This window comes from Ceratosolen solmsi, unplaced genomic scaffold (assembly GCF_000503995.2).
Source record: "Ceratosolen solmsi marchali unplaced genomic scaffold, CerSol_1.0 scaffold10, whole genome shotgun sequence".
In the NCBI taxonomy this organism is placed as follows: domain Eukaryota; kingdom Metazoa; phylum Arthropoda; class Insecta; order Hymenoptera; family Agaonidae; genus Ceratosolen; species Ceratosolen solmsi.
The window spans coordinates 15,029,841-15,043,265 of NW_011948412.1; the positions used below are offsets into that span (position 1 = coordinate 15,029,841).

At 24.4% G+C, this 13,425-nt stretch overlaps 3 protein-coding genes across 3 annotated transcripts in view; 2 read left to right on the forward strand and 1 right to left on the reverse strand.

Annotated features, from left to right (window-relative positions):
• Positions 1-248: 248 nt before the first annotated feature.
• Positions 249-1,655, forward strand: LOC105360557 (uncharacterized protein C19orf52 homolog). The gene is made up of 3 exons (XM_011497494.1): positions 249-509; positions 1,014-1,115; positions 1,204-1,655. Exons 1-3 carry the CDS (start codon positions 353-355, stop codon positions 1,593-1,595), a joined length of 651 nt encoding a protein of 216 aa, XP_011495796.1. The 5' UTR covers positions 249-352; the 3' UTR covers positions 1,596-1,655.
• A 2,981-nt stretch (positions 1,656-4,636) lies between these two features.
• Ipo9 (Importin 9) lies at positions 4,637-8,919 on the forward strand. The gene is made up of 12 exons (XM_011497506.1): positions 4,637-5,014; positions 5,090-5,323; positions 5,621-5,975; positions 6,046-6,296; positions 6,381-6,642; positions 6,724-7,040; positions 7,110-7,329; positions 7,403-7,674; positions 7,738-8,146; positions 8,332-8,483; positions 8,555-8,621; positions 8,702-8,919. Exons 1-12 carry the CDS (start codon positions 4,679-4,681, stop codon positions 8,896-8,898), a joined length of 3,072 nt encoding a protein of 1,023 aa, XP_011495808.1. The 5' UTR covers positions 4,637-4,678; the 3' UTR covers positions 8,899-8,919.
• A 1,068-nt stretch (positions 8,920-9,987) lies between these two features.
• The window catches only part of Slip1 (SLo interacting protein 1), a 96,241-nt gene continuing 92,803 nt past the window's right edge, over positions 9,988-13,425 (reverse strand). Inside the window, exons 8-10 of the mRNA XM_011497516.1 lie at positions 11,170-11,640; positions 10,595-10,877; positions 9,988-10,280 (exon numbers count right to left, since the gene is read on the reverse strand). Of these exons, the coding sequence (XP_011495818.1) occupies positions 10,240-10,280; positions 10,595-10,877; positions 11,170-11,640 (795 nt within the window). The 3' untranslated portion in view covers positions 9,988-10,239. The remainder of the gene's footprint in view (positions 10,281-10,594; positions 10,878-11,169; positions 11,641-13,425) is intronic.

The window sequence follows — 13,425 nt, forward strand, 5'->3', positions numbered from 1 at the left end:
CTTAATATGAATTTAGTGGTAATATTATTTATTATATATGATGTTTTGAAAAAGTAATCAAAACAAAATGTAGTTTTTATTTGTTTATTAGAACAGTTCAATTTTTAATATTTAGTGAGTTTTATTTTTTCCAAAAAATGACAAATATATTAATTTCAATTTTATTCTTTAAGTAATGTTTCATTTAATTATTGATATTTATAAAAATTCATAGATATTTTTATTGAAAAGAGCTGCATGAAATAAGCCAATCAACTTTACTTTTACAAAAATCAAGTGAATACATAATCTATAATATACGTTCTTTAATTTGAAAGGATATCAGAACATGTATGATGTTAGATAACTAAATATGTTTGCACAAACGGTTATTTTAAATAGAACATTTAAAAGAAGTGTTTGTAATAAGATTTTGTGTATCAACATTAATCAAGTTTATAGAAGCGATCTTAAAATTAGATTATATCATGGTGCAGAGAAAGTTAAAGGAAGTTTTCTTCAGAATTGGTGTATTGAAATTATAATTTTACAATATTTATATTTATAGGTTAATGCTGTAAATACTTATCGCATACCTGTAATACAAATTAATATTTTGATGAAAATTCATAAAATGATTTTATTAAATAGTTTAATTTTTTTTTTTTTTTGATATTCAATTAAAAGTTTATAAGTTTTGTGATGTGTTCCATTATATTTATAAAAAATTTTAATTAAGCAATTTGAATATAAAATAGAATAGTTAATAGTATCCCCTCAAATATAATCAAATATTGAAAAGAATAGTTTGTATTCATAAACAAAAATTAGGAAAATAAAATTTTTAATTTATTAAATATAACTTCTCATTAAAGTTCTTATGTGTTTGTATGATTTATTAAATACAAAAGTTTGATATACAGGAAAGTCAGTCAAATTTAGTTTGTGTACAATATTAATTAAATATTTCTTATTAAGTAAAATTTTATTAAATAAGATATTCATCTACTTTATTATAAATATTTTTATTTCAGTAAATTATTGGAAAAACGTTTATTATGACTACAAAGAAGTAGCTATTAATATTTCTAAAGAAAGTAAAGAACATCCTATAAAAACTACAATTTATACTATATGTATGCTTATTAAATAAAACATTATTTGTTATTAAATTATAAACAATAGTATTAAGTTAAAACTAATATTAATGTTAATTATGTTCAGTTGCAGGAATAATTTATTATGGGATAAAACATAATCCAGATGAAATTACTTTTAGAGAGCAAGTCATTAGCAGTTCTTTAAAATTGGGTCAAGTAGGAGAACAAATACGAAATCCAATCAGTGCTTGTTATGTGAAATGGCTTGAACAATGTTATAATGAAGGAATCTTGCGTCGACTAAATCTTGGAATTATTTCTATAATGTGGTTAAATAATTATGATAATAAGTGTGCACTCTATAAAACTATATGTCCCTATCTTAAGCCTCAATTTGTTACTTTGCATCAAAGAATAATTGACATTGGTTTCTTAGATAATTGGTGGATATTAAAAAATAGTATGATTGATTACGATGTAAATGATGATGAACACTTAGAAAATTTACTTGCATAAAAAATGTATATTTAAATTTTGTTACATGATTTTAATCATTATAATAATTTTAATATAAACTATTTGGATACAAATATTAGTGATTATTCAATTTCTAACAAATAAAATGTTGCGATTAAGAATATGTAATCTCTAAAGAATACATCTTTTTCTTCATATTTCAGTCATATTGCATAGCGTATTAGTGATATTAGGATTAATGTATTAGTTACTATCATTATAATTATAATAATTTATTCATTAAAAATAATAAATTAATAAATTTTAAGATTTTAATTTTTTTAAACACTGATAACGATTGCAAAAAGTAATTTCTATTAACAAATATTTAAATCAAACAATTTGCTGTGAACACGTGTATTTAAGTTTTAATTATATATGTGTATAAAAATTAACATTTACATTATTATGGATAAAATTTTAGCAATAATAATATGTTTATATACGACTGGACATACTTAAAATTGGAAATCTTACATAAAATTTTGAATGCTTATGAATTATTTTTGTATGATGTCTAAAATTGCTCAAGGTCAACTTGGTTTTTCTGTCAGAAATTAAGATAATACAGTATTTTATAAAAAAAAATACATCTGAAAATTTAGAAAAAATAACTTTTATGCATGTGTAAAAAGTGAAAATACAAATTTATGGATTAAAAATGAGGGATTAATCTAGCTTAGTTACAATATTTCACTTCACTTATAATTATCTTTATTACAAACGGAAATACAGTATATAAGGATTAACTAAATTTGTTATATTACAAAATGATATATTAACGTCATTATGGTATTTTTGTAAAATATTTAGAACTAGTATTCTCATTGGTTTTCATAATTTTATTTTCGTTTTTAAATATGCAATATAAGGATAAATAATGGTTATAAATAAACATTTAAATGTTCTAATAATTAAAAAATTAATATTATAAATACAAAAATTAATATTCATCATATTTATATTTAATAATATATCAGAAAATATAGTTTATACGTTCCAGTAAATGCTATAAGATGGTTGTCTTTCACTGATGTCGATTATGTACAAAGTTGCATATTATAAAGTGCAACTCCCATTATACATTTTTTTAGAATTCGCGACTACTTTTATTTTCTCTTTGAAATAGTAAGGAACTGTATAGTTTTTAAAAAGAAACAAAATTTACTTTAGTTTGTAACAGTTATTGTGTTTAACATTTACTTCTATTAAGTTATCTTTTTTTTTATATTAAAAATTTTTTAAATAGTTTTCTATGTATTTAAATGCTGATAGTCAAATAATTTTATTATTGCCGAAATCAAAAAGTGTATTGATACATAAATTTCTATTCAAACAAATTTTAAGATTTCTACGTATTTTTTTAACGTTTTGATTTGTATCAAGTTATTGAATTTTTATTGTAGAGATAATCCATGTGTATATTTTTGATAAAATAATAATTTTTTAAGAGATATTTTAATCGCTATTATTTATTAAGGTAAAATCAATAGTTAGTTTCGTTAAAAAAAATTACAATTTATTTTTTTTTTAAATGTTATATTATTATCTCATGACATTATTAATAAATTTTATTACGTTAAAAAATTAACAGTGAAAGATTACTTTGTCATAATTTTATTTTAAAAAATATTTAATATAAAAAAAAGATAGCTCTGTGAATAGTTTAAAATATAAAATAAATCTGTAATCTAATTGTATAATTTCAAATGGTACTTTCTATCCATATAAGAATATGTGTTATTTCTCTTTACATGCATCTGTACATTTGTACCTTTTCTTTTTATCTAACTATAGTTATATAAATATAGGAGATCTGTTTTGACTACCAAGTGTATAATACAAATCAGTATAGATGTTGCTATAAGATGTAAAGTATGTTCGTTTACTGTTTATTACAACTGTTTTTTTAGGTGTTGATGGTGCTGCTGTTTTCGATAAATAAATAAGGTTAAAAGTTTTCGGTTTTGCCGGGGTAGTTTTGAAAGTCGGAACGGTGGAAATATTTGCTAAACCGGCATTGACGAATATAGTCATATGATTAATAATGAACACCATAAACTCATGAAACAAAATTTTGAACGGGACTTTATGTTATAGATTACATGCCCGTAGAATTTTAATTGTAAACATGTGCATATTAAGCATCTCACTTTAATTTCAAAGTTAAAATGAAAAGACAATTAAAATTATAAATAAAATCTTAGTTATATTTAATTTATTAAAAAAAACTTTAAGGCGTAAAGTATACAGGTAGTTAAATTGAACAAATAGAATACAGTAACTAACATAACTTAATGATTTATTATTATTATTTCTATTGTTTATTTTGCAAATTTGTGAACTGGTTTAAATATTTATCTAATTTGCAAAAGATATAAATTATATTCTATGCATTGTACTTATTTATATAATTGACGTGTTCAAGATGTATTGTATTGCTATTAATTTAATAATTATGTAGTGCATTTTTAAATTCATTAAAGTGCATACAAAAATTCGTAACTTAATCTTCCCGCCCTTTTCTTTTTACAGATAATAGGTAATTAATTTTTAAATATAATATTTGTAACCATACAATAGTATATTTGTATACGCCAATAGAATAGTGCATTATTTGAATTGATTAAAAATAATTTGTTGTAATAACCATGTACTTGTACTTTTTAGTAAAATAATATGAATAATGATTACAAAAATTGCTTGTTTTTGTATTATTTTGTAATTCGTTTGTTTAATTTAATTTAAGGACAAAGTTCTGATGAAATAATTATTAACATATTTTTTACTTCACAATATTTTTATCACATTCTTAATTTAAATGTAATTTAAATTCCTTTTTTTTATTTCTTTTTGTAGTTGACAAGAATGTTGCTAGAATATTTTGCTTGATGGGATTGATATCCGTAAGTTGTGTATAGATAATTTTATTAATTATTTATTATAATAGGAAATTGTGTTTTATTTCAGTTTAAATTTAATTGAACATAATAAAAATAATGTAAAATTTATTGTTTTTTATTATGCCATTTCAGATTAATGTATATATAATCTAAAAAAATTAAAAGACTGAAACGGAAAGCATGTCAGGAGCAGAGGTACAGGGATCTTTGAAGGAAGCATTATTTGAAACATTAAATGGCATTCTTGCAATTGATCGAGACAATCGATTAGCAGCTGAACAGCGTTTAGCAGCTTTGGAAGTAACGGAAGAATTTGGAATTCATCTAACTGAATTTGTAGTGGGTCCCCATGGTCCATTTGATATTAGACAACTTGCATCCATTCTATTAAAACAGTATATAGAAAATCACTGGAATTCACTAGCAGAAAAGTACCGCCCTCCTGAATTAAGACCACATGTGAAAGAAAAAATTAAATTATTATTACCATTAGGATTGCATGATTCAATGAGTAAAGTGTGTAAAAAATTGTTTTAATCAAGTTATTGTTTTATACAATTTTGTTACTTTAATTTGTGTTTTAAAACATAGGTAAGAGCTGCAGTAGCTTATGCAATATCCAGAATTGCTCATTGGGAATGGCCTGAAAATTGGCCTGGACTTTTTGATATTCTTGTTAATTGTTTAAGTGGTGAAAATGAATTTGCAGTTCATGGAGCAATGCGAGTTTTGACTGAATTTACAAGAGATTTGACAGATACGCATCTACCTAATGTCGGCCCAGTCATACTTCAAGAAATGTATCGAATCATTCAAAGTGATACTGTAAGTATCACTTATAATGTTTAAGTATATTATTTTTGTGTAACTATTGAAAAATAATAGGTATTAAAAAATATATATTTATCTAATAAATTTTTATATTTATTTAAATAAGTAAAAGTGTTATATATTTATTATAATAATAATGATTAATGACTAATGTTAAAGTAGAGTTAATTAATTTCATCATAGTTGAATATGTTGATAATAAATTTAAAATGAACGAGAATTCATAACTTTAATGTAATGTTAAATTTTCATAGTTTATTTTTATAAAATTATATGTTAATGTGTATTCAGCAATATTCCATTCTTACACGGAGAAGGGCAGTTGAAATATTTACAACGATATCAAGTTTAGTTGCCAAAACTGGAATGTATAACCGAGGTTTTATTGAACAGCATTTGCTACCAGTTATACCCATGTTCTGTGAAAAATTTGTTCAATGTTTAAGTGTGCCTAATGGAGACAGTGATTTTAAAACAGAAATTATTAGAGCAATTAATTGTTTAATTTTAAAATTATCTAAGTATATGACTACTTATTTACCTCAACTCTTAGTGTCTATATGGACAACATTAAGGCAAAGTGCTGAAATTTATCAAGAAGAAGTAGTTAATGGATATGAAGAAGTACAAGATGTTGATTCTGATGGTGAATTTTAGTCCTCAAATTAAATCAATAATTTTCATTATTTAGAATTAAATTAAGTGTTTTATTATAGGTGAAGTAATGAATTTTAATAATCTTATTATTGCTACTTTCGAATTTGTTAGTACATTAATTGATCATAAAAAATATGCCAATCTTTTGAATAACTTCTTATCTGAGATTATGTATTACATAATTTTATTCATGCAAGTAACAGAAGATCAAATTGAGTTGTGGACAAATAACCCAAGTCAATTTATTGAGGAAGATGATCAGTTTGTATATTCTTTTAATGTTCGAATTTCAGCTCAAGAACTTCTTGAGGTATAATAATATATTGAATTTTATAAATAATTGGAGAAAGTTAAAAATAAATGAATGTAAATAATTTTTATTTGAATATTATAGACCCTTTTATCATATTCAGAAGAAATTGCTGTAAATGCACTTTGTGGTGCCATAACTAGGCATATAGAAGCAATAAATAATCCACAGTCACCTAATTGTGTAAGAAGACATGCCGATTCATTATGGAAAATATATGAAGCATGTATTGTAGCCCTGAATACTACTAAGGATGCAGTTATTGAGCAACATCAATCTGGCAAACTTCAGTTTGATATAATTAGATTCCTAGATAGTATAGTATTAACAACTCTCAATAATTCTGGTACTATTGCAATTTTCACAATGTTAAAGTTAGATGTATTTGCTTGAACTCATTAATTACAAAAAATGTAATACATTTTAGGAGTTCATCCTTTACTCCTTGGAAGATGTTTATCTATAGGTGGACGGTATGCTAAAGAATTACCACCTGAAATGAGTTCCAGGTTTTTAGAAGCTGCTGTGAATGGTTTGCAAGAAGGTCAATCCATTTGCATACGTATTAACTCTATAAAAGCTATTTATTGGTTTTGTGAAGCTGCTACATTAGAAAATAATACACTTCTTGATATATTACGTCCACAGTTAATTACAATTTTTCAAGAGTTATTTGTTTTATCCAGTCAACCATCTAAGAAAATTCTAACCCTTGTCATGGAAACGTTTTCAGTATTAGTTTTGGTAATTTATTTAGATAGATAAATAATTTTTAAATTTATATGAATCGTTATTAAAAAGTTTAATTTTTAGGTGGATAAGGTATTCACAGCTTCAGTTGAAAATAAACTTTGTCCACTTATAATTGCAGTTTTTAGTAAATTTCATAGTGATCCAGAAATATTGAATTTATGCCAAAACATTTTTAAGGAATTAAGCGAAAACCCTGATTGTATCAGCCCTTTACAAACACGTTTGGTACCCACATTAATTAATATGATGAATATAGCACCACTAAAAAAATCAACAGATGGTATTTTTATATGTAGTATTTTTAACAATTGATAGAATATATCATGTAGCTAAAAATCAATACATTCTTTTAGAGGGAATACGTGGTGTAGCCTTAGATGTATTGGAAGTTCTAGTGAAATATTCTCCTCAACCCTTAAGCAGTGCCTTAATAGAGTCTGCATTTCCTGTAGCATGTCACTGCATTTTAGACTCCACAGATAATGGAACATTACAAAATGGTGGTGAAGTAATTCGCACTTATCTCTCAGTTGCTGCCCATCAGGTGATTGATCATCAAGATAATGAAGGTCGAACTGGTTTACAATATATACTGCAAATCATAGCCCAGCTGTTAAACCCACAGGTAGAATAAATCAAGTAACTAATCAAATTAGAGTGCTGATTAATTTTGTTTTTCTTTATAAAGTCTAGTGAATTTACTGCCACATTCGTTGGCCGATTAATCACAACATTAATAAGAAAAGCTGGAAATTCTCTAGGAGAAAATCTTGATTTATTGTTAAAAGCTGTTCTTAGTAAAATGCAACGAACTGAAACTCCAACAGTGATGCAAAGTTTATTAATGATTTATGCTCACCTAATTAATTCTGAGTTTGATGCTGTATTAAATTTCTTATCGACAGTTCCTGGTCCAACTGGTGAAAGCGCACTTGCTTTTGTATTAACCGAGTGGATGAATAAACAACAGTTGTTCTTCGGTAATTACGATCGTAAAGTAGCCACTATTGCACTTTGCAAAATGTTGGAATATGGAGTTACTCATGATGATAGTAGATTGAATGAAATCACGGTTGAAGGCGATTTAATATGTTTAGGTATATTATATTTTAAGTACTTCATTTTTAATGCTATGGTAATCAACCACTATTAATGTATTATGAATTAAAATAATTTCTTTTATATTATAGTTTTATGTGGAAAGAATTATTTAAATAAAATACAATTTACTAAATAAATAGTATATAAAATATTTAATAATATTACATATTTTTTTAAATAGAGAATGAATCAACGGGCATGAGAACCAGAGGAAAAAGTCAATCTGCACCAATGCAGTGGACCAAAATTCCAGTTCTTGTTAAAATTTTTAAACTTATTGTATATGAACTAGGACATTATCTTGAGGCCAATTCTGCAGAAGAAGATATAGAAGTAATAATGATATCTATATTATTTTTTCTATTTCTTTTTAAATTAAAATAACACTGTAATGATTGTAATAGGAATCTGACGATGACGACGAAGGTGACGAAGGTGGAGTAATAGATCCTGGTAATGATGTGTCATTATGTATGTTTTATTCTCTCAAATGACAGATTTTATATAAAATCTTATGGCATATTTTATATTGATTTTACATCAATTTTCAGTACTGGAAAATTACGATGACGAAAGCGACGAAGAAGAAGATATAGATATAAAACAAGATTCGATATACCATTTAAATCTTGGCCAGTACCTGCGAGACTTTTTACAAAATTTTTCTACGCATCATGGTTTTCTTGTATTCGCACAACATTTAAACACTTCCGAAAGGAAAATATTAAATAATATTAACATTTTTTAATATTTAAACCGAAACATATTTTATGCGAATATAATAAAAGTTCGTTTTATTTTTGAGTCGATATTTAATATTAATTAAAAATTAATTGATTTGTTCACATATTTTAAAAATACAAAAGTGATGAGCACAGTCAAATAAATGATAATTAGTTTACTTATAAATATTACTTGCAAGTATACAGGCATGAAAACGAGATGTCATGTCTTCCATAGAATTTGACAAATTTTTTTATAAAAAATAAAATAAATGTTTCGTTATTTTTTGAAAACTCGATAAAATATTTCTATTAATTATTTATAGTAATTACAAAATTTATTATATACTAATAAGGTTAGTGCCTTTTTACATTGTAAATATAATTAATACATAAAAGCTTTATTTTTATTTTGTAATTCAAAGGAAAAATCATAATTTGTTCTATTTATAATTAATCATTCTATAAAACAAAGTTTAACTATACTTTTTTACAAATAAACATAACTGAAATTGAAAAAAGCTTAAAATAAGTAAACTATGTAAACTGTATAAGTTTATAAACTTTCTAAGTATTTTAATAAGTAAATTACATTTATTTTAAAAGGTTTATTAAATAAACGTGATTTTTTAGATTATAGACATTATATTTCTACACTGATACATTAGAAGTGTTCTCAGTTTACGATACTGTAATTAGTGATTTAATCCTTTTGTCTAATTGATCTCATGTCGTAAGGCATTAAAGGAAAGCTTATTAAACTGTATTTAATACTCATTAGTTTATTATTTATTATCTGTGTCTCTACTTGTGTATATATTTCTATCTGTGTATATTTGTGGCGATGAGCATCTGTATGTAAGAAAGTGATATAATCACAACAATTAGGATTAAAATCAAATTTACCCTGTTATCGGTCGACTAACAGATTACGTCACCAATTACTCGAATCATTTTTGAAAATTTAAACAATATAAATACTTTAATATGGATGTATAAAATTTTCATTATTTTTTCATAAAAAGATCTTTATCAACCTATCGTGCAACGAGTAGGTCGACAGATACTTAATCTATAATAATTATAAGTTAGATAAAAAAAAAAATAAATTGATATAATTTCAGTTTACTTGTGTGTGTGATCTTGCACTTAATAATTTGCATCAATAGCAGATACATTAATATTTTTATTATTTGTATAAAAAAGTGCAATTTTATTGAACCAGTCTTGTTGCACTATTGTATTCTTGATAAGATATTATTGACTGTGTTTCTCTAAAAACTCTTCATGATTTAATACTCTTGAATTTCAATTTCTGACTTCTAGCAGATAATAAAAGAGTAACTGATTGGTCATATAGTACATATCTACATATTTGAATTTATGCATACATTATGATTTTTGGCACCTAAAGTCGTGAATAAGAATCGCTATAGTTTAGAAAATATTTACAATGTAGTACAGAGTGAATAGTAAAATGTATACAATAAGTTTTTTTAAATTCGTAGTTGTATATTACATCTTTACACTTGACAAAGGTATAAATTAACATCGACGTGTAGTTAAAAAATTCTACATTATTTATTCTGAGTTTTCCTTTGTTAACTCACATGAAATTACTTAATATTATGCAGACAAAATTTACATGAAAATGTAAAAAATTAAATGAGAATCTAAAGGGGCTTTAAACAGTGGTTACTGAAAGCAGACCTATAATTTTACCAGTGGTATTCGGAGTATTAGATCCAACACGATTTCCATGTACCAACATTTCCTGCACTGTGGCAAAATCATCAACTTGAGACTTTTTTCTCAAAGTTTTCTTGTAACCTTGATCCATAGTGTTTAATGATTTTTTTGGCAATTTATTTTCCTCGATGTAATCACAAATTAACTGCTCATTAGATTGTTGCATTTGTTGTGTAAATTCTTGTTGTCGTTGTTTTCGTTCCCTTGCTCGTTCAAGTTGTTTTTTTCGATCTTCTTTATTCCAATATCGACCAACCTTTTTTATAAAAAATAAAGAAACACTATTTTTATTATGTACTTTTGTATATTTAACGATTAGTTTATAGATTATTAATAAAGATCAATAAACAAATAAAGAATATTTTATATTTAATAATACTTTACCTACAATAAAATAATTAAAATAAAAGCTTCAAAAGGTAAACGGTTCAGTTAGGATGATTAGAAACAAATAAATTTTCGAAAGCTTTTTTATTTATATAGTACATTATTTTATTATATAATTATTTGGTTTACAATGAAGTTTGATTTGAAAAAAATTATATTACCTTAATTTCAGACAGAGTATCTTCCTCAGTAGTATGTCCTTGGCGTTCTTCGTTGATCCTGAGCGCTCTATTCCTAAGAATTCGATTACGTACCGGACGTCGAGCAATATAGCGCGTACCATCGGGCCTGCGTTTCACTTTCCATTCCATCTGAACTTGATCAGAATACTCTTGAGCTTGAGGTTGTTGTTCGGTAATCGATTGGTTATTCATCTGGTGACTTGCTACGAACTGGTATTGAGCAAGACTTGGCGCTTGGAAACTAATTTGGCCACGTGAACGTCCCACACCCGATTTCCGTTTGCTCATTGCTTGTTTGAATAATTGCTGCTGTAATCTCATTGTCTGATGTAGATTAGCTACATTCGTGTACATCGTGTCAGCGGCTAATACGCTTGAATGTGGTTGTTGCAATTGTTGCTGCGATAATTGCGAACCTCGACGTGAATTCGGATTTTGAGGCGATGAAATCTGATTAATGTAAATATAAAATACTTTTAAATGATACAATGTGTATAATGCTGCATAAATACTTTTTAAACTCGTTTTTAAAAATATATGAATAATTGATTAATTATTTTTTAATTAGTGAACTTATAGGAGTTACCAATTTTTGAAAATATCAACCAAATATCAATATCATTTTTAGAATGTAAAGACATTAGAAAGTATTCATGATCAATATCGTAACAATTTGACTACTTTATCTCAAATTTATAATTATTTAGGTAATGTTTTATATTTTTAAAATAAGTAAATAAAAACAAATTCGAGTGTTACAATGATAATTATTTTTCGATAGTTTGTTAATTTAAAAGAATCTAAAAAAGTATCAATAACATTATATGATTTTAATATTTAATTGATATATTAATTTTAGAAAATATGAGAAATTCATTGTATTATTATGGATTATTGAAAAGCACAAATGACAAATATCCAAAAAATATTAATAGAATTTTATTAATAGAAGTGAATCTTATAAACGAATATTTAAATATAAAGGATCTGCGAGAAAATGTGAAAAGTGATGTTTTCTTTAATAATCGAACAAAAAAGGAATCTGTTTATAATTCAAATCTTGATTTAAAACTTTTTAGCGTAATCAATCATTTTTCGTATAGGTTGGTAATAATGAATTTAGTATATATTTGATATTACAAATATAAATTACGTAAACAATCTTTACAATGTTTTTAAAATTAGGTAAAAATCAATTTAATAATTAAATATCTTAATAAGAAAAAAACATACCGTTAAAAAAAAGAATAATCTTAATTTTGATGTAAATAAAATGGTTTCAGAAAGATAAGATGTGAAATTTTTAAAAAAATTACACAGGTTTAAATATTCACGAATGAAATAGTAAATTGTATAATAAAAAAATTTAAATGAAAAAACGAGGTTTTCAAGTACAGATTTGACGCATATTTTAGAATTTTAAAAATCATATATATAAGTTTAAAAAATGTTTACAATTTTATGCTAAAAAATAAAATTAATTTTTCTAAAAAATTGTCTTTCTTGTTAAACCTTTTATTTTAGCGCATACAGGATATTGACCTTATTCATATTATTGAAAATGTAAACAAGTCTTCTAAAGTCTAATTTTGTTATTTATAAATATTAAGGAAATCCATGGTAACAAAAATAAATTTGAACCTTTTAAAAGGGTGATTAAAAAAATATTGTCTATTATTTCATTTAGACTGAAAGTATCAACAAGTAGATACAAATGAAAATATACTTTGTACCTATTAAATTAAATTTTTAATATTTAGAAACTCTTAACTGCGAATATAAAAATTTAATAAAATCTATTATAATTATGTATTGAATTCTTATATTAAAACGAAAATAAATGACTCTAAATGTTATTGAATTATTTTTAAATTTTTCTTATAAGAAAAATGCCAATTATGAGGAATTTTAATTTTAAATATATTTTTTATAAAACATCGTAGATACAGGTTTCCATCTATTTTAATACATCTATTCTAAGTATTTTAAATGCTTTGTATGAATTATCTTAAATATATTTTTCTAGAAAATATTATTAATATATTTTTATACAACATAGTATGGTGATTTTCGTATAAGCAATTACACTATTTCCAAGTTTCTATAATTATAATTCTATTTCTATCATTATAATTTAAGTATCAAAGTATTTCGATTATCAACTAATAATTAAATAATTTTATTATAACGAATAATAATTTTTATTTTTCATGTCTAGAAATTTAGAAAAAAAAC